Source organism: Nannospalax galili, unplaced genomic scaffold, assembly GCF_000622305.1.
Source record: "Nannospalax galili isolate Female #2095 unplaced genomic scaffold, S.galili_v1.0 scaffold370, whole genome shotgun sequence".
Classification (NCBI taxonomy): Eukaryota; Metazoa; Chordata; class Mammalia; order Rodentia; family Spalacidae; genus Nannospalax; species Nannospalax galili.
In genome coordinates this window covers 3,357,393-3,379,392 of record NW_008329335.1, presented here as the reverse complement: position 1 = coordinate 3,379,392, position 22,000 = coordinate 3,357,393, and the positions used below count along the sequence as shown (strand labels likewise).

The following is a 22,000-nucleotide window of genomic DNA, read 5'->3' as shown; positions in this document are numbered from 1 at the left end:
GAACTCTGTGAAAGCATTCTTTCTTAAGCACAGTTCTTTTTCAAATACTTAAGATTAGCTATGGAAGTCATGAACACAGAGACATTACTTATGCTGAATTTTGAGAGGTTATGGTACATCAGAAGCATCCTCAAAGGTTCCTACAGAAAACTGTTACTGACTCATAAAGTTTTGATATATGTTTACAACTCTCATAGTATCTACAATTTAATAGATTTGTAAGCTTTATCAAGCTATATAGACAAAATATTTCCATTTTTACTTAAAAGGATACATACAAAATTGTATATTTACTATGTTCTGTGGGGGGGGGGTTGTAAGTAAAACAAATACATACATTCCAAAATTAAAATCAATGGATTAAGTCACATAGTCTGTCTCAGTGGCAAAATGGTTAATTTACTCCAAGGACATTTTGAATTAGAGAAGATCATGAGGGGCAACCCACAGGATTATAAAATATTCAGGTATACTCAATTAGTGTCCTAACTAGTTGAGAATTGGGGATGTTTTATTTTAGGAATATATAGTGGGTAAGAACTTCAAGCCAGTAGAATAACCCACATGAGCCAGATCTGCTGGCTCACACCTATAATCCTAACTAGCAATTGGGAAGTGGATGCAGGAGGATCAGTTCAAGGTAATTCTCACCTACATAGTTGGAGGCCAGCTCAGGATGCCAAAAACCCACATGTAAAAACAACAGCAACAACAAAACTCCACTTCATGTCAGAGTTGTCATCCTTTACTTGCTAAAAGTCAGTATTACACTTTCTCATATTTAAAAATGATTAGACATGATACGATCTATGAAGAGTGGAGTTTGAGGCAGGTGTGGTGGCACACGCCTTTAGTCCCAGCACTTGAGAGACAGAAGCAGCCAGATCTCTGTAAGATCGAGACCAGTCTGGTATATAGAGAGAGGCGAGCTGGCGCAACAGGGAGACCCTGTCTCAAAAAGACCAAAAAGAAAAAGAAAAGAAGCTTGCCTATATGTGAGAAAGAGCAGGAAGAACGTAATTGCTTTCCTTTTTCATGCTGAGTCACCCTGGTTTTGAGTTAGTAAGTTCCAGTTTGAAAGAATATTAGTTGCCCTACTCTGTGCCATGCTCTGTGAGGGAAGAGGGCATTAAACTTGCAACCCAAAATTGTGTTGTGTTTTCTCTTCAATTGTTGGTCTGTAATTAATGAAAGGAAACATATGTCTCCAGCTTGTGATTTCACATAATTGTGACTTTTTAATTCATGATGATTTTTTTAGCTGCAAAGGGAATGAAGCTTTCTTTTTAAAAACAATATAGCTGGGTGTGGTGGTGCATGCCTTTAATCCCAGTACTCTTGAGGCAAAAGCAGGTGGATCTTTGTGAGTTCAAGGCCAGCCTGGTCTACATAGTGAGTTCCAGGACAGCTGGGGCTATAGGGAGATCCTGTCTCAAAAAGACAAAAAAAAGCAAAACAAAACAAAACAAAACAAAAAAACCATAGCATGTACTAGATCAGAAAACTACCATTCCGAGGCAAGAGAAAAAAACTTCTACCTATCTTGCAGGCCCACTCTTTACCTGGCACTACCCTGAGATGGAAATGTTCTTGCTGTCTACCTGATACAGCTGAGATTGCTAACAGCATTAGCTCCAGCGATTGCTCAACAAAGGCATTCGTGCTCCACCCTCCTTCTGCAAGGGTATGCCACATCTTCATCCTCTGAAATGCATTCTTTTTGTCAAATTTATTTGTTTTCATTCTATGTGTATGAGTGTCTTGTCTGCATGTATGTAAGTGCACCCTGTCCTGCAATCCCTGCAGAGATCAGAAGAGGGCATCTAGTTCCCAGGAACTGGAGTTAGGGACAATTGTTAGCTGGATGTGGGTGCTAAGAACTGAATGTGGGTCCTCTGCAAGAGTAGCCAGTGCTCTTAACTGTTGAGCCAGCTCTTCAGTCCCCAAAATGCATCCATTTTTAAGGGTATAACTCAAGCTCCACATTTTCTCAATATAAAATTGACTAAATTAGATTAAAATTTAACTTCTATGTTGTCCTGTGGTTATAGTTGTCTGTCTTTATAACTGACCCATTCTTGTCAGCTCTCTGCCTCTCTTGTCCCATAGTTAATTTATGTAGATTGATTTCTGTCAGCCTTTCCCTGTTTCTAACCAATTCCCATTCCATAATCAATTTTGTCCTTCTTCTTTGAACCTGATCTAATTCATCTACTTTCTTGACACTGAAGTTTTCAATTAAATATTCTAGAGGGCTCTTGTCAAAATTCAGAAGAGTGTTGTCCATGTCGTTGTTCCACCAGAGCTTCACAATTAGTGCTCAGGTATCATCCCTAGACTTGCCTCTACACAGGCCTGTCTCACCAGCGCTTGTATTTGACTATTTATAAAGCTGCCTCAATCCTCGATGAGCTCTGAAAAGGCCACATGTTGGCAGTCAGCCAGGAATTCAATGTAAATTCAGTGTTTACACTTCTATGGAACTTCTGCTTATAATATCTAACTTTTTGTAAGAAAAAGTAATGTGTTTATATTCGAATGTCAAAGAACTGGTGTCATTTTCATTCCCACATTTCTGACTGGATTCTGATAGATACAACCTTGCCTGGGCACTCTTATATTTGTGTTTGAAGTAGTTTCTAGTGACATGAAATAAAAGAGAATGTGATGTTTCTTTATAAAAATGTCCTTTTCATAGCTCATGCCATTTGTTGTTTTATTATGATTTCTCACAAAGTAGATGCTATTGATTTTATAAACAAATACCATAGAAGTTTTATTACTATCATTTAATTTACTGGAAATTGATGTCTTTTTCCAGAGTTTTCCTTTAAGGTAGAAATATCAACTGCACAATTCTATATCCTAGAGACTATCTTGTAAAAAAAGATAGAGAATAATGTCAAATAGGTATTATAAAAATTATAATTCATGACAATAATGTTAGTAGTTAATACTTTCCAAATGCTTAACATTTATCTGTAATGTTCCAATGTTTTACATATAGCAAATAATTTGGCTTAAAAATTCTATAAGCTGGGATAATATTATCATGGTTTAATACCTGGTAGAAATAGTTATCCAAGGGCCAATTAAAGCCTACAGCATACCCCAGGTTGTGTATGGCTTAATAATTATTGGTGCAAATAATTTTTTTGTTAATTGTAGTTTCACCATAAGCCATTCATGTGATACAAAACCTTGAAGATAATGAAAGCTTAGCTGTCATTAGAGAAAGTGTAGTCCTTTTGAAAGCAATAGTTCTACTGTACTTGCATGTTTGAGACATTACTGGAAATGTTTAGTTTAATACATGTCGGTGTAGCTCTAGAAGGATTTGAATAATTGAAGCACACAGAGATAAGGGAAATTAGAATGACAAAATAGCTCCCAACCATGACCCTGCATGAAAGTAGTCATTACATAAGGGTGTTTGGTCTAGAGGAGAAGGTCTTTGAAAAGGACAGTTATTAAAATATTTCAAATACTGTCAAGTGGAAAAGCAATGAATGCCTTTCATTGTCTCTCTAGAAAGCAGGAAGAATATCAGAGGGTAGTAATTATAAGGAAAAAAATTACTACTAAATATAACAAAGAAATGGAACACTGTGTCAAATAACCTGAGATTCTAGTAGTTTAGAGAAACAACAGAACCAAAAAGCAGAAAATACCATAATAGAAACTTGTGTGATCTAATATAGCACACATACACATGTATCCCAACAGAAGCCTAAGAAACATTTATTAGGGCTTTTAAGGAGATGAGAATTTATTCATCATGGAGTTCTGCGGTATCTTACAAGTTAAATTTTCGTGATTTTATTAAAATTAAATTACACTGCTTAAATGTAGTGTGTGGGTATTCACATGCAGGCTTCGGGCTGGGCAGCGAGACTCTGCTTCCATTTTCTTTAGTACCAGTTTCATTCTCCAATTCTCTCCACTCAAATCAATGCAAGAAGAAATAAAAATGAACTTTCACATTCTATGCAAAAACAAAATAACACTTCTTTCAAAACCTAAAGGATACAACATCTTGACATGGAAAAATTTATAGCTTTCTATACTCTCATTCTTAAAAAAGGAAGAAGAAATATAAGAACTCAGTCCTAACTTTCTTTGAAAAAAGAGGAAACTAATAAACCAAAGCCAGCCAGAAAAGGAAATTAAAGTCAGGTTCAATTCTGGGAATATATCAACACAATCCGGCATAGAAACAAATAGAAGGAGGAAAAATATGATGTTATCAGTAGATGCCACACATATTTGATAAAATTTAAGTGGCACTTCGTGTAATAGATTCAAAGTAAAGCATTACTAAGACGTAGAACTACTTAAAAACAGTACATTATGTGCCAAAACAGGTGAAAATATATTACCTTACAATAATGAAAATATTAAATTCAAATAAAGAAGACGGTATTCCATCATTATTTAAAATATAATAAAGGTTTCAAACATCTCTTTAAAAGCCCTGTCATTTCACTCTGCATAGGCACGTGCCATTTATCCAAACATCTAGCTACAAATAAATGTCCATGTCACATTTATTACAAATGCATATAGTGCTGAACACATCTTACAAAGGTGTGCGTGTGTGTGTGTGTGTGTGTGTCTAGCTGGGGAGATGACTCAATAGGTAAAGTGCTTTTTATGCAACTGTGAGGACCTGAGTTTGAATACTCAGAACTCACGTCAGCCTGTATACAGTAGTCTATGTCCATAATTCCAGTACTTCTACAGGGAGATGGGAAGGAGAGGACATTCTCTGAAACTTCTGGTAGCTAGTGTACACACTACCACACAACAACAGATATTGTCACAAAAATAGACATATAAATAAAAGGTAAAAATGGGAGCAGGCATGAACCAACATTCTAGGTTCTCTTCTGACTACCTAACCTGTGCTATGGAATGTATGCACCCTCACTTACACATGCAAACACAGGCATACACACATTTCATACACACATGTACAAAGATTTTTTAAGTGGGCATGTTAAATATGTATTGGTCTGATTTACATTTTGTTAATTATGAACTCCTTATATGAATATAGCTTATTATGGTGCTTTCTATCTCTCCCTACTTTTTGATATACTAAGTACTATCTCCAAATCATGTATTTGTAGAAAATATGTGCTCCTTTCTAGTACTGCTCTTCAGAATTTTAAGTTCTTCATCTTCCCAGGGACCTTTGGCAAGCTCATTCTCCCCACCCCTACTCTCATTTCCTTGCCATAGTCATTTTCAGCAAACCAGTTTCCTCTTTTGTGATGTCTTCAGTAGTTAGCACAAGTAAATAACTGGACAATGTGTATTTGTATGTTAGGTTGCTTCGTAGGAAACGGGGTCCCCAGCAGAAGAGACATGATCAACTATAATTTAAAAAAAAATATGGGGCTGGAGAAATGGCCCCGTGGTTAAGAGCACTGACTGCTCTTGCAGAGGACCCGGGTTCAAGTCCCAGTACCCACATGGTGGCTAAGACCTCCACTCATTGCACTATCTGGGTGCACTCACATGCATACAGGCAATACACTCTTACACATAAAATAAAAATAATAAATAAAATATTTAAAGAAAACTAACATTCTTTTCCCAGTAGCTATCAATCACCAATTACTTCTCAACTAGGGGTGGATTCATGCTGATCTCCTACCACCATGCTGAGATTTTGTTTGGCTTGAGTTTGAGGAGGTCTTGTGCACGCTATTACCACTGCTCTTAGTTCATATGTTCAATTGCCTTTTTGTGTCTGGAAAATGCAGTTTTGTTGTGGTCACTCACCACTGTGTGCAATGAAGTTGGGTGTGCCTGCATTCAAGGCTTCATTATGTTAATTCTCAAGCATACCTATATTCATTCATTGCAGTTAGGAGTGGAATACCAAACTAAGGTTCTCAGGAAACAAGATCAGGTGCCCAGGTCACAAGACACAAATCATCTAGTTTTGCTGGGATTTATTAAATGTTATTAGCTCAGATGATGAAAAAAGTCATTCCTATATTTGGCTATGCATCCTAGCTGGCCTTATATCTTCCTGGGTGCAGGGATTTCAGGGGCTGGCCTCTTAATTTTGGTCTTAAAAATAGTCATCTTTTGCATAATAAGTATATAGCATTCTTTACATTTCAAAAATTTAAAGTCTTATTTAAAAAGTGTTGAATTATAATTTACCTTCTATTAATGGTTCATAAGTGAAACTCTGGCAATAAACTCAGTGGTTTTCCACCCAGTTCCTTTTCCATATCTTTTTTTTTTTGCCATCTTACCTTTCCTTTATTTCCTCAAGTATAATTTGTCAAGTTGTCTGTAAGTATATTCCTAACATTATTGAGAGCTACTTTTCACCTGCAATCTCAAATTCTCCCTGAACTGCTAGCATTGAAGTCTTGTATGAATTCTGAAGTTTGTAAAAGTTCAGTCTCCTCTTAGAGCCCGTTACTGTAGCTACCTTCTTTTGAGCATTAATAAATTGAAGGAACAAGCATTTCTGTAATATTATTCAGGTTTTAGAATTAAATCTTCTTCAGAGAAATGAGTTCACTTTGAGACTCCAGAATTTGCTTTGTTTCCTGATAGTAATGAATTTTTTTGTGTCTCATTTTTTTTCCTCTTGCTAATTCTTCCATATTTTGGTTAAGCTAGTGTTTAAAATTTTTATTGCTGTGACTATGTAAATATTATTTGCCATTATACAATGATTAAATTTCCTTCATCTATAATTATTTACTTGGCATTTAAATTGTGGGTTTTCATTCTTGCTAGAATGTTCCATAGTTCTGCTGAGTTTCAGTCTGTCCACTCTGGGTCAGCTACGAAACCACCTACCTGTCATCTGGCACCTTGGTTCTCCTATGTTAGATCCTCCACCTGCTTTTATCTTGTTCAGTTATTGTGTAAAAAACCTTCTAAAGATTTCTTAGACAATGTTTATAAATCATTATGTTTCTAAAAAATAAAATTGGTCTTTATTATTTGAAGACTTTTTCTTGATAATTTGCAAAATTATTTATAATGCCCAAGTTAACACTGGCAAAGCTCTCAATGATCACACACATCAAAACTGAGTTATCTGATATTCGTGTTCCCAGCTAACGTTGTAAAAGGAGAGATTTTTGCCTCCTGCATCAATTTGCTGCTGTCCACATGCATTCCCTTGCTATTTCCTTTATGTGCCATGGTTGGTTTCTGTTGCTTGTTTGTTTGCATGTATGTGTCCTTGCTTGATGATTTTGCAGTTTATAATGGCAAATGTAGTGTTGGTGTTCAGGCGAACATTTGTACATGCACGTGGACCGAAGTCCCTTCAGAAGCAAAGACATGTAGCAGCTGAACTTCCTTTCAGACATGAGCTGTTCTGTTGGCCATGAATTCAGCACTGATGAATCAACAATGCATTTCTCCAAAGAGAAAACAACACAAGCAAGATTATACATTAACTGACTGGCAAACATATTGTGAACAGAGACCAGAGACTTACAGAAAACTAAGCTTATGGGTCTAAGAATAATTGTACAGCATTTTCTGATTTAGAAGTTTCAAAACAGAATATATACTGAAAAGTACTGAATCATTTTTTCTTTGTAATTTTATTAATAGTGTGTTTGACTCAATTTATAGTTTAGAGATTCATTTAGATCTTATTTTCCCTTAAAAGTGTGCAGGCATTTTTCCATTTTAAGCAAGGTTCTAAGGCTGTAAAATGCTGGTGTCATTCTGCTTCCAAGTCTTTGTATGCAGCTTTCATTCTTTATTTGGACATTTAATATCTCTGTGTCCATGGTAACTGAGGTTTGGATCATCTCTCATTCCTTGTTCTGAGTTACTGCTTCTTAGAAAACTTTTACCTTTTAGTTTTAGGTTATTTTTCTATCTTATTTATTTGATAGTGTCTTCCTCTCTCTTTTACTTTGTGAATCAATTATTGGGTAGACAATGAACTAGAATGAGACTCATACTGCCTTATTTTTTTCTCTATTATTATATTTCTTAATCTTCTTAGGATTTTAAGTTACTGTTCCAACTTTTTCATTGATTTCTTTTAATTACTGCTAGACTTTTAATTTCTAGGATGTTCTCTATTTTTCTCTCTACATAGCATTTTATCAATATCTTTAAAATATCAATGTGATATGCTTTCCTTTTCTAGTGATATTATTTTAGGCCTCATTTTTAATTGGTTCATTTTCTTTTATTTGTTAATATTATCAATCAGCTCACTTTAGTTTTATGATCCCTCTACATCCTCTGTTTCAGCAGAGCTCTTTCTCCCTCTGGGTTAGTTTATACTTGGAAGTGTCCTCATTGTTGGATAATTCTTTGTTTCAGAGCCACACACACCTGACTGGGAGAGCTGGGACACATGTTTGTGCCTGTGTGTGTAAGGGTTTGTGTATGTGCATGTGCATGGATGTATGTGGATGTATATGACTGCATGCTCATAATACACATGTGTGTGAGGGATGTTGACTGTGCACTCAGGGAGCTTGTTAGGGTAAGGTTTTAGAGATCTATTAAGAAGAGTGTCACTCTCTGTAGTTCTTTCATGATTGTCCTCCGAGAAGACTAATCGTTATAATTAACAAACAAGAAGCCTCATTCTCCTACTAGAGATCTTAGGTTATAGACTGGCCTCTAATGATCCAACAAAGTAGGCTTGGTCACCCGTCCTCATTATACCAGTTAAAGAGAGAAGCACTAGTGAAAACCCAGGGAAGATTTACTCAAATTGACCATATCGAGAAGAGAAACAAATAAAGAGCTGCAGAGGTCCAGTGGCTTCAGGATCTACCATTGAGGCATTAGCATGAGGTGTAGCTTTTATTAGAGGGAATAAGTATGCATCACAAATCAGTCTTGGTCAAGGCGTGTTCACCACCTCAATTGTGTATCCGCCCCCCCGCCCCGCCACCGTGTGTGTGATGTTATGTATCTGTATTTGATGTATTTGATGAACTGAGTCCACATGTGTGTGAGGATGCATGCGCATGTGGATGTGTTTGCATGTGTGTACAACTGCATGTAGAGCCATAAAGAACTTGATACCAGGTGTCTTCCTGAAAAATCTCTCCACTTTATTTATTGAAGCACGGCGTCTTGCTGAATACAAAATACATCAATTCCAACTAGTCTAGTTACCCACCTTGTCCTAGGGATCCCGTCCCTACTTTCAGAAGTGCTTGACTGACAAGTGCCTGTAAAACCTGCCTGATTTTCATGTGGGTTATGCTTTGTGGCAAGTGCTTTATCCACTGAGCCACTTTCTGGGCCCTCCAGTCTCTTGAAAGGAGGTCTGACAAGTTGTCAGAGCTGTGTGAAAATTCTTTCCTGAGACAAGTTCCTCCTTTGGCTGGCACCAGACCCCAAATTTTCTTCCCCATCACAACATAGAGATTACTGGGGAAAGTATTATTCCTTCAGAACCATTGCCTCCACTAGCTGATAGCTAAAGAGAGGTGGCACAAGTGTGTCTCAGGAATATCTTTGCTCCTACCAGAGCATACATGAAAAATCCTGTACTATACAAATGTGGCCAAAAGGCTGATGATAAGCAAGTGACCCTCAAATGCACCTTTAATGTGACATAAAACTCCCAGGCAGGTGAACAATGGAAGCTGCTGAGCAGCTGCTTTTCTCTGCCTGCTTTCCCCCTGGAAATATATTTTTTTTCCTACGGAAATATCCTTATTTTTGCTGACACTGTTGAGTTTGCTCAGTTCCTTATACAGAAACATAAGAACCCAGAATCCCTCCAGAGTATTAGAAGATATCACTATGGTGCCCACAACTTTTTGTCCTTCTTCAGTAGAGTAGAGCACCCCCATCAACTTCTTATACTGCAGGCTCTGACTTACTTATTATACCCATTTCTTTAGATAATTGCATCCTTGATAATAGGTATGTTGCATTGACCAAGATTGTAAAACTTACTGTGATAAAGGACTTGCCTTTTCACTTTTATTAAAAAATTCCAGTCTCTCACTATTTGAGAATATTTTTTCAAAAGTCACATAGAATGTTACAGCCCTGTCAAAATTCTGTAAAAGTTTTACAAGTATATTCTTATTTTCTACATTTATCAAGTGATAAACTGGTAAGAAACAGTTTACTCTTTGATGCTGTTTTACTGAAGCCATTTTGAAAGCATATACTGTAGTCCAGCTTTACAATTCACTTCAGTCAATATAATTTGAGAAGAATTTGATATGAGTAGATTTTATCTATAGGTAAGAATATTGATATTCTGAAATCAAATCCTGTAAAAGACGTTCATTAGAATGAAATGAAGTGGTTGTCACACGAATTTGAAGGCTAGAGTTTGGATTCACAGAAACCCATGCAAATGCTATATATGCCCAGTGGACATAACTGCGTGCCTGCAAGTCCAGCCTCAGAAGATGGAGACAAGGGATCCTCAGAGCAAGCTAGCTAGCAAGACTCTGGTGAACTCTGGCTTTGGGTGAGAGATCCTGCTTCAATGAATAAAGTGGAAAAGTGATAGAGGATGATTATGGATATTTAAATCAAGTCTTCACATGCACAGGCACACACATGCATGAGAACCCACACACGTGCACCATGATTCATGCAAAATATATATACAGACATGCAAAAATATACATAGGCATATATATACCATACACAAAAAAATGAAAAAGGAAAAAAGAAAGAATGAAAGGGTATGGGTTTGGAATTTAGGCAATTTCTTTTCTTTGGTGTATCCATTTCTTATTTTTAAACTCAGGCTTGTACTTTTGGAGATTCAGATGTTAAATAATTAAGAATATTCTCAGAAATAATATGAATTGTAGAAAAAGAAGAACATGGTACATATTTATCTAATTATATCTTAGTATCACATTTTTTTCTGATACTATCAAATATAAATATTTTAATTCTTTACTAAAGTATCCTACAATGAGGGCTTTTGATTTTGAGCTCTGCAACATGGAAGAAAATATCAATTTTTAACAGGAAATGGTTCCTATTTCATGGGTTGGTGTAGAGCAGAAGCTGGCATGGTCATTGCATAGCATTCTATCCATGAGGTCAAGCTCCCTTCAAATAATGAATTGATGTTCCTAATGAAAGTTGATTTCTCTGCAGCACACAAAGGCCCAAAATGCTACCAAATCCTTTCCTGGCACTTCAAACCCAAAACTGGCTAAGAATCAGGAACAGGAATGGTTGCTTTGTTCTACTCAACACTTCCTCACCTACGATTTGGCAGCTTTACATTTGGCATCTGGAGTACATAGTCTGACCCAGACCTCTTGAGGGTGATGTGGATAATGAAAGGCTCATGATTTACAGAACTCCTTTAAATTGCTTCTCTAGAGAGACTCACTTTTTAAACAGCTTTTAAGAATTTTAGTATTCCAGCAGGCTGTAAGACACGTAATTGACATACTGCCTACATGACATGAGGATTTAGCCAGTATCTGCAGGAAATGTATTATCAAATGTTTCATCTTTTACATGCCTTTCATTCATACTAAGGGGAAATTGTAGTTAAGATTTGCCTACTGTTGCATTAAGGCACAAGTGCGTTGTTCATTTCGGATAGAATGTGGCCTCTGGCTTCTAATGTCATGCTTTAATTTGATCAACTAAAATTTTTATCAAGGAAACAATGATGTTGCTAGGAATATGTAATATTTTAATATCTACCTTAGTAGAAACCTTTCATAACACAGTGCGTGTGTGTGTGTGTGTGTGTGTGTGTGTGTGTGCGCGTGTGTGTCTGTGCCTGTGTCTGTGTCTGTGTCTGTGTCTGTGTCTGTGTGTGCATGTGTAGAGTTCTTAAGTGATGCCTGGTTTGGTCAATATTTGTCAGTCATCGATTACACTGAATGACTAATTTGTTCTGCAATGTTACATAGAAAATTCTTTTATTTTTAAAAATAGTTTATTTTATTTTATGTGTATGAGTATATTGCCTGTATGTATATAAGTGCACCTGTGTCGTGCATTGCTCATGGAGTTCAGAAGAGGGTGTCAGATTCCCCTGGAACTGGAGTTAAGGACTGTTGTTAGCTGCCATGTGGGTCCTGGGAATCAAACCCAGGTCCTCTGTATGGCAGCCAGTGCTCTTAACCTTTGAGCTATCTCTCCAGGTCAGAAAATCCTTTTAAATCAAGAAGTATTTTGGTACTTGGAACATGTCATTAACAGTATTGCAAAGGTCACATCTCAGATTGAAGAAATAAAGATCAATTTTTCTTAGTGGAATGAATGAAATATAATTGGGAAGTGAGGCTTTAAATTTTTAGTAATTTTATGCTGAAAATCTGGGGTTCATAATGTCTCAAAAAAGAATCAAAAACTTGTAATGTGTGTACTTAATTTCCTGAGTAATTAAAATTACTGCTTAGATATTCGTGATGATTCAATGAATATGGAGTTCAGAGAACAGCATTAAGATTGAATACATGAAATCACTAGTTCCTTTACAAAAGTCCCAGGCTAGGTGCTGCCCTCAGCAGCTCAGGAGCTTCTGTGTGTCTGCATCATGGCTTAAGAGCTCAGTGTCAAAATATTCAAGACAATGATGGGTATTTTATCTATGTGAGAACCAGTAGTCATAGACTACAAAGACAAAGGACAATACATACTCCTAACCCACTTCAGTGAATGGTATTTATTTATTATATAAATCCTTTCTTGGATTTATTACTCAACTGGATATTCAGCTGTAAGTGTATTTTATGTAGTATAAAAAGAAAGGAGAAATTTTCTCTTCAAAAGTGTTTTCGTTGTTTTACTTTAAGATAGGGTCTCCTTGTAGACCCAGCTAGTCTAGAACTCACTATGTAGACCAGACTAGATTTGAACTTACAGATATCCACCTGCCTCTGTCTCCAGAGTGCTTGCATCAAAAGCGTGCACCACCACACCTGGCATTCTTCCAAAGAGACTTAATAGTTTCTCTCCTTTGACATGTTTTGAAGGTAATTAAATACATGAATTGGGTGGGGGTGACTAGAGAGATAGCTCAGCTTTTAAGAGCACTGACTGCTCTTGCAGAGGATCTGGGTTCATTTCCCACCACCCACATGATAGTTAACAACTGTCTAGAACTCCAGTTCCAGGTGATCCTATACTCTCTTCTGGCCTCCAAGGGCAATACAAGCACATGGTGTGCTTACATAAAAGCAGACAAAACACTCATACATGAAAGAAAGAAAGAAAGGAAGGAAGGAAGGAAGGAAGGAAGGAAGGAAGGAAGGAAGGAAGGAAAAAGGAAGGACAAATAAACCACTTTATTTTCAATTTTGTTTCAAATTGAAACATTTCATCTCATTCAATGATGAACAATAATCTCATTCTGATTTTCAGGAGGAATAAGTTTCCTAGACATATAGCAATGTTGATTCTTAAAGTGAAACTGATCAAGATTGTGACATTTGGCTTAATATTACACTTTTTATATGAAAAAATTAGTACTAGAAGTGCTGATAATGCTGTTTTGAAATATCATCAGCTATAAAGTACTACACTGCTGCTTTCTTTATAAAAAGAACTTGAATAAACCTATGTAATGATCCAGTGCATTTCCCTCCCCTTCCTACTGTAATCTGCAATTAATTCCTTTTTCCTCAGGAGAAAACTTCACTGAAGAAATAAAAGCCATTTCAGTCACAATTGGCTCCTGTGTTTTCTCAGACATTTTTTATTTGTGGGGGCTGAGGAAGATACTTTAAAATGACTCTGCTGTATTTATTATTGAAGAGTAATGAATTCCCGCATCCTAAAAAAGAGTCCTGGAGCCCATGTGTTCAAGACACCACTGTCAAAATATACACACACATGATTGATTACCCAATTTATTGGTGATATTTTATATGCCATCACAGTGCAGTTTAAATGATTTTGACAAGTGCAGAAGAGTGTCATTGACAGGTGCAGAAATAAATGATGGGTTTAAGCTTTCAAATGTTTTTACACCATTTCACTGAGTGGCAGGTTGATAAATTAAAATTACAGTTGTAGCATCAGGCCTGAAAGCACAACTGCTTTAGATGACAAAAATAGCGCTGTGGAAACTTTGTGTACTCTCCAGAGAAGTAGCCTGGAGGGCCTTGGGAAATAATGCAGCAAGCGCAGTTGCTAAAGAAATCATTAATTTTGTGGAAGTGCTGTTTGAGACTAAAAAACAACAGAAATGGATTTTAGGAGAAGAACATTGACTTTATCTCTTTATTCCTTTTTTCCCCTGGAGAAGTAAAGAAAATTAAAACCTCACTATCAAAAGCCAGGCATTGAGTTGCTCATTAGTGATTCTGCATTGCCAGATGGTCATGGTTAAAGCTTAGGGAGATGTTCTTATTAACCTTCCCTCAGTATCTCTATTTTAGCCAGATCATAGCTTGTCATCCTGTCACCATGGACCAAGATGGGCTGAGAAACACCATTTCACCCCTCAGTCCTGCACTAATTCTGGTATTCTCCAGGAAACGGATTGCAGCAGGCACTTTCTGATCCTACTTCTTTCTTTTCTTTCAAGTCCTATCTGAACTATTGTGGTTGTTTCCCTCGTGGCTCTATGATGACCTCACTTTAGATACCATCACTCTTGCTTTCAAAAACATAGACAAACAGATGAACGTGTATAATCCAGTCACTCTACTTTATCCCAGTTGGCTCTTTGGTTATACATTCTCTAATTTCATTTGTCAACCTTGTCTCCATCAAGCTTGTAATACTTGCTGGACTTTGTATAGTAACTTTTCCTTCTGCTGTTGCCACCAAGCCAATGTTTTCTCCCAGGAATTCCCTCTTTATTTATTTACTTTTTAGACAAGGTCCCCCTGTAGCCACAGCTGGCCTAGAATTCACCATGTGTATGCAGATTAGTTTGGTGGCTTTGATCTCACAAAGATCTGCCGGCCTCTGCCTCCTGAGTGCTGGGATCAAAGGTGTGCACCACCACACCTGGCTCATACGAATGTCATTCTTAATACAACTGCATGAAGCCTTATCTCACTTTGAAAATAAATGTAGATTCTACTTGTCTTAATAATCTGCTTAATTATTAAGTTTATGATTCTGAATTTGAGAAAGCTTTTTCATTCCTGATTGATTGGTCTACATTGCTGGAATTCTACTTTCACATTTCATTCAGCCTTGCTGAAGTTCTCTAATCAGCTTGGCTTTCTGCTTTGCATGTTTCTATTACAAATGTTTTAATATGACACTTCATAGTGTACATAAATCTGACAGCATTCATTCTGGAATTGTTTTCCTTTCTTCATACTACTGTTTTTTAATCATTTATTTCTAGTCTGTCTCCCTCAAAGACCCTACCTATGCCGTGAGCAGTCCTTCACTCTGTCCTGATTTCACTCTTTTGAACTTCTGTCCCCAGAATTCAGTCTCAGAAGCCCCCACATGTGTGAAAAACAGATTCTCAGATAGTTCAATCAGTTTTCCAATCTGGACTTTTGGAGCATTAGAGCTAACAGTATAGTGAGGTGTGCTGTCTGTAGAGCACAGGTTGTCTATAAAACCGAGAATAATAATGTACTGAAATGATATTTAAGAATGACAAGATTTAACAGAGTTCTCACAACCACAGAAGTATACTGAATGTCTAAATTCATTGTCAACATAGAAAAGAGATGGGATGCTATCGTAAAAGGAGCACCATTTAATGAAACCTAACTGTGGGCTGTCATGTGATCAGCTTTGGGTGTAGAGCAAGCGCTGCTGTTCCATAGCATTCTGCTGTGCTGTTTCATGACTAGGGAAAGAGCTTTCATGTACCTTGGGGGACGTGGAAGTCCAGGCATGACTGGCCTGGATAGGCTTGCTCATAGAGCCTGTGTCATGAAAGAGATAAATACACAAATTCTAGTATTTTTGTCCATGATGTAATCTTTGAAACTCCCAACTTAGCCAGGAAGACAGTAATTTAATTTTTTTCTGAGATATATCAGTGTAACTTTTAGATTATACAGAACTTTTATTTTGTTACAGTAAAAAGTAAACATCAAAAAGTTTGCCTGAGTAATGATCATTACAATAGAGCTAATTATGGAAATATTCATCAATTTTAAGTTTATTATAACTTAGTTTCAACCCTAAACTGTGACTGCTCATATTAAAAATTTTCATTTAAAGAAGTCACCCTCATGCTGAAGAAGTAGGAGGAAAGAATTCACAGGAAGAGTTTTGTTTTAACTTTTCATTTTAAAGAGTGTGTTTAAAAGGGGCTCAATGTCTGTGAGGCATCATCACTCATGGTTCTTGAACCTGAAGAGAACTCATGGATTGTGTTGACTGGTCCTTCTATGTCTACAAGCTCCCAATAGTAGGATCAACCCATCCTCCTCCCTCATATGCATGTTTCATTAGAAAGCTGCACAAAGTTTTTTGAAGGCAGGGCTGATTTTAAATAAGAGCATATCTTGGACTCTTAGAATGATCACTCTGGTTGCTTGACTCCTGTTTTCTCTAAACTTCAGTTCCAAAATCAACATTCACTTAATGTCTCATAAAAGGTAGTATTGGAAAGCAATGTTTTATTAATTTTTCTGAAATTCAATATTGCAAAAATGATTAAATTATTAGAAATTTAACCTTCTAAGAAAGTGAGGTGAACAGTAATGTTAATATTTAGCATTAATATTTAAATATATCTTATTAAAAATATCTGCATATACATAATGTTATGAATTCATGTTAAATTTATGTATTCTCTATGAATACATATTTTTCTCACCTTTATGGAATTTTTTTGGTTTCAGCATAAGCCAAAAAGCACTGAATATAAAAATGGAGTATTATTCTTTGAACTAGGACATATCTCTGAATTTAGTAAAGAATTGGTCATATACCTTGCAAAACTATGAGAAGAGCTAACATTTTCAAGCAATTTTTTTCTGGCTGTAATTGTCTTAAATGCTTGATCTAAATTATTTAATCTCCATTTTACATATGAGATACTGATTCTTGGGGATTTAAAAATTGAAACTATCAGAGCTGGGCTTGGTGGTGCACACCTTTAATTCCAGCAATTGGAGGCAGAGACAAGTGGCTGTCTGTGAGATCAAGGCCAGCCTGGTCTCCACGGTGAGTTCCTGGCCAGCTGGAAGGGTGACCCAGTCTCAAAGAGACCAAAAACAAAAAAATTGGAACTATCAAAGATTAAGAAAGTCAAAACTAATTTTATAAATGCATATTGACAGATAGTTTTAGACATTGATTGACAATGGGTTAAAATATGCAATATTTCAGAATGATTTATTTGTTGACTTAATTCACACAGGTTACTGATAACAAAGTTAAAGTATGTGGGATAAATTCAATTTTGCATACTCATGTGTCAACTTACATATAAACTTTAGATATGCACTTCCTCCCTTTCATGTGTGACTATGAATTAATTCATGAATCTAAATAGCATTTTTCAGATTTTCTGCTGTCTGCTGCTATGTGAGTCCATATGCTCTCTTTCATGAATTTCTCTTGCTGAGCAATGGCAAGAAAGAGCCTTATGCATGCACTGGGACATTAAAATAATTCCCTTGTAGGAAAATGGATAAATTTAACTATAGATAATAATTTGATGTCAGTAGAAACATCTGAGTTTTTTGTTTCACTCCTTTTAACTTTTAAGGCTTATATAGAAAACATCAATGTGTAATTAGTATCATGCCAGTATTCCTACTTTGAGTATTTTCAGAGTTATACATCATTTTTTATTTTGGATAGTTTAGATTAGTTTCTGGGCTGTAATGGAAAGTGCCAAATTCCTGATAAGCTTAAAATAAAGATTACTTAGGGTCTTCATTTGTTGAAGAGAAGTGTGCAATAAAAAAAAAAAAAGGACTCATCTCAAAGCATTCAGAACAAAAAAGCCTGCAGAGAAACAGAATTAAGTGAGGCACAAAGCAAAGTTATTTCAGCCCTCTTGACTGGAGGGCTGATACATAAGAATTCAAATAAGATTTCTTTGGGGTTAGAGATTTTAACAATAGGAGCTAGTGATTAATGCAGGAAAGAAGTTTACTAACAAGGGTTTTTTTCTGACCAGACCAACTTGAACTTTCATTTTTCATGAAACCCTCCAATAAAATGCATCTACTCCATTTTTCTCTTCTATTTTCCCTAACAATTGTTTTGATTTCCAAGAGGAGAATGGCTCACTGAAATTTTTGATGAGTGGAAGAGTATTGGGAACCATGTTATTTAGTCAATCATACCAATACTCTGGAACTGTGAAGAAAGTGATAAAAAAATGGATCTGAACATTTCACAATCTATCCCCACTACATGTATCTGGCCACTAAGCAGGAACACACCGGCTGTGACATGTGGCTTTTCTCCCAATACAGCATGACCACATTTTCCTAAATTCATGTGCATCGAATATAATGCTGATAATGCAAATTCCTTTCATAGGACATTTTCGTGTAGTAGTAAAGGAGTATTTAATACACCAGAAAACATACAACCATGGCTGCTTCTCACTTCTAAATGCTGAGAGATTTTTACATTTGTCCTTACCAATGTTACATTATTATTAGAACATGCAATGTCAATGAGACAACGTTGTTGCCAGAGGCAAGCACTGGCCCTTCCTAGATCTGCCACAGGGCTCCTCCGCTCTGTGTTCACAGAAGCAGTCAGTGGGAGAGGTTTGGAGGAGTAAAGTGCAGTGAGTAAAAGGAGGCAAGAACTTCAGGAGAGGAGGAAGAAACACAAGTAGGAGAGGTTTAGAAGGAATACAACAAAATGAGTATAAAGACTAGAAAGAGTGAAACTCACTCAGAGGAATTTTTAAAGCCATTCTGATCATATATTTCCATATATGGGAAGGATATTATTCACTATAACTTACACAGCTTTCACAGAAGATAGATGGGTCCTTATACACCTGTTAGCTGAATGCAAGAGGTCACAAAACAGAGTCAGGAAATTTTCCATTAAGTCTTCATGGAATGAAGATAGCAATGTCATGGGAAATGGTGAGCTATGGCTATAAATATAATGTTACACAAATAGAAATATCCTTTCTGTAGACCTGGCTAAGTTAAATCACATCATTCATATCTAAAATATTTAGATAAATACTCACCCAACAGACAGAAATGGTTCCTTTGATTCAAGCCTATAAAAACATGAAAAGTTTATTTTAATTTAACAATTTGTTACACAGTCAAAAATTGTCTTATATGAATGTGGCAAACATGTACTTGATTGGATGAAAATATGTTTCCAAGAATAAAAAATTATAAATAATATACTAAAGCCTACTATATATTAAAGTCATATATTCATGCTGTAGGTGGATAAGTGGGGAGGTTAAATAAAGTGAAAGCCTCAGAACAGAAGTGCAGCATTTAAAAGACATTAAGTGACAGTGTGAGTCTAATTCTTAGGTATAGCCTGTATTTGCTTATTTTTGTTAGAGAAGTTTTCTAAAAATTTCAATGTGTCCAATTTTAGTTGTAATAATGAAGAAATTTATAATTTATTTAGTTACATAATATAGATGTTGATTGCCTGCGCAAATACTCTGTAGAAAAGAGACAGGGTACCAAGCATGATCATGCACTGTGAATAACACCCTGGGGGAAGAGGAGATGTCTTGCAACATGTTAGGGTCATTCTTCTCAAAACTTAGGTACTTTCTATGTCTCCTAAGACACCAGATGTGAGATCTAACCCGGAAAGTCATGGTTAGATGTGACATCTTGAGAAAATCACTTTAAAAGCCTACTGCGACTTACTATTTTCTAATAATAAAGTGGTATAGGATTGCTTCTAGCTGATTTTCTGATATCTCAAAACAGTTCTATATTATTTACAAAAGACAACTAATAAAGGAAGGGTCCACTTCAGGATACTAAGAGTTAATACTCAAGGAGATTTAATTTGCAGGTATATATTTTCATTCTATATTTTATACAATTATGGGATAAATGCAGAAAAGAGTGTAAATGTTTTAAGTAAATACTAGCATTTTATGTCTCATTGTGCAGAGGCCATATGACACCCAGCGATATCATCCTTCTTCAGGAGCTAACTACATTATTTCTGAGACAGTGTGTCACTGGCAGAGAACACAGTGAGTAGACTATGTTGGCAGGACAGCAGGCTCCAGGGATCCCTCTGCTTCTGCCTAAGTGCTGTGATTACAGATGTGTTGTCATGCCTGTTTGTGAGTGTGTGTGAGTGTGTGTGTGTGTGTGTGTGTTCATTCTAGGGACTGAATTCAGGTTCTCATACTTACAAAGTAAACACTTTACTCACTGAACTATTTCCCTTGCCCCTACAAAAATTTTAACATATAAATGAGTATAAGAAAATGACTGGAAAGTTAATTGTACACTGTTTACAGATGACAGCTATTTTTATAAATTGAAGTGCATAAATGAGTTAACTGCATCATAATTAGACCAAGTCAATATTTTTCTCCATTTCATTTTGCATATGTTAAAACATGGAAGAAAGCCTAATACAAGTATTCTTCTAAATAGATATAATATTAAACTGATTTCTTATGACATTGTTTTAACCATAGATAAATGCATTTCTCAGCTCTCAGCAGGGAAGCTTCCTTATGCAGCAGCTGGTGATTAACACAGAGACCCACAACTGGCCAATTTGCAGAAAATAAGAAACTGGAGACTGCTTATCCAGATTAGGATATCTACATCAAACTTCTGCCTCCCAAGGCTCAGGGATCATCTTAAAAACTCTGAATTTCGCTCTGAAGTTCTTCAACAAAATACTTGGAAGATATGTTAGTTACTTTTCTCGTTGCTGTGACAAAAAACTTAACAATAGCAACTTAAAGAAAGAAAGATCAATTCATGAGGGTACAGTCTCTCATGGTGGAAAAGGTATGTGGCAGGAATTTGAGGTGGCTCTTCATCTTGCGTTCCCAGTAAGAAAAGAGAGTGAGAAATGCTGGTGTTCTGCTTGTTTCTCCTTTGCATTCAGTCCAGGACCCCAGCCTATAGAATAGTGCTCTCTATATTTAGGGAGGATCCTCCTCCTACCTCAACCCAATCTAAAAACTCCCTCACAGTCATGTCCAGTGGTTTATAGCCTAGCTGATTCTAGATCCTGTCAAATGGACTATCAGTATTAACAGTCACAATATGAGACTCAAAGAAGTGATTAAGCAGTAAGGAGAAGGGAAGCCAACTAGCTAATCAGACCAATCATATTAGTCCCCGAGGGCAGCGATACTATGTACATCCCTGCATGTCCCAGTGTAACAGCTATATATCTGGAACGTTCAGAAAAAACGTTAAAATTTCAATCAATAAATATGATTTCAAACACATACTGACTCAGCATTTGGATAATTGCAAAGTGCAAGCAAAGAGGTGGCTTCCTTTTATTCGGGTTATTTATGACACCAGTAGGGAATGCAGTTCAGTGAAGCTTTCAAATGTATAATACAGGAAGAAAAGGGTATCACCCCATGTGTACAAGCAGACCACACTTACACTTTAGTCTGACAAATGCTGGAATGAAATTATTGGCTAGCGTAGGAGGGGGAATTGCATTCATGCCCATATGATCTCTGCGTCTTAATGTTATTAAACAGAAAGCACATGTGTAATTAGTGAACATCTTGTGTTGTTATTGATCTGTAAAAATTTCCCCCATTTCTTTTATGTATATCACAAATACATGAGAAAAATAAACACAATATGGTAATTCATTTACCTGAAAGTATAAATGTGAATAAATTGAAACTCACAGAAGGAAAAGCTACATAGACACCTCCAAAGCCTTATCATCACCTGCTGTTTTAACCTGCTTCTCCTTCTGACTGGCTGCACAGGAATCACTAGAGCTCTTGTTCTTCACTGCCTCTTCTGTGCTGTGACATTGACATCATGGTCTATGTCAGAGGTTCATCCTGGCACTGTCAATAATGCACTGAGATGTATTTCCAACAGGCTATGTTGTTTTCCCTCGGTTTTCTATATTCTCTTTATTTTTATTTTTGTAAATAAAAATATATTTA

General features: G+C 36.4%; 1 protein-coding gene across 6 annotated transcripts in view; it reads right to left on the bottom strand.

Annotated features, from left to right (window-relative positions):
* Ralyl (RALY RNA binding protein like) overlaps positions 1–22,000 on the bottom strand; it is a 759,508-nt gene that overhangs the window by 93,118 nt on the left and 644,390 nt on the right. For all 6 annotated transcript variants that reach the window (XM_008836810.2, XM_017799088.2, XM_008836801.2 and 3 more), the window contains one exon: positions 19,088–19,120. In XM_008836810.2, the coding sequence (XP_008835032.1) occupies positions 19,088–19,120 (33 nt within the window). The remainder of the gene's footprint in view (positions 1–19,087; positions 19,121–22,000) is intronic.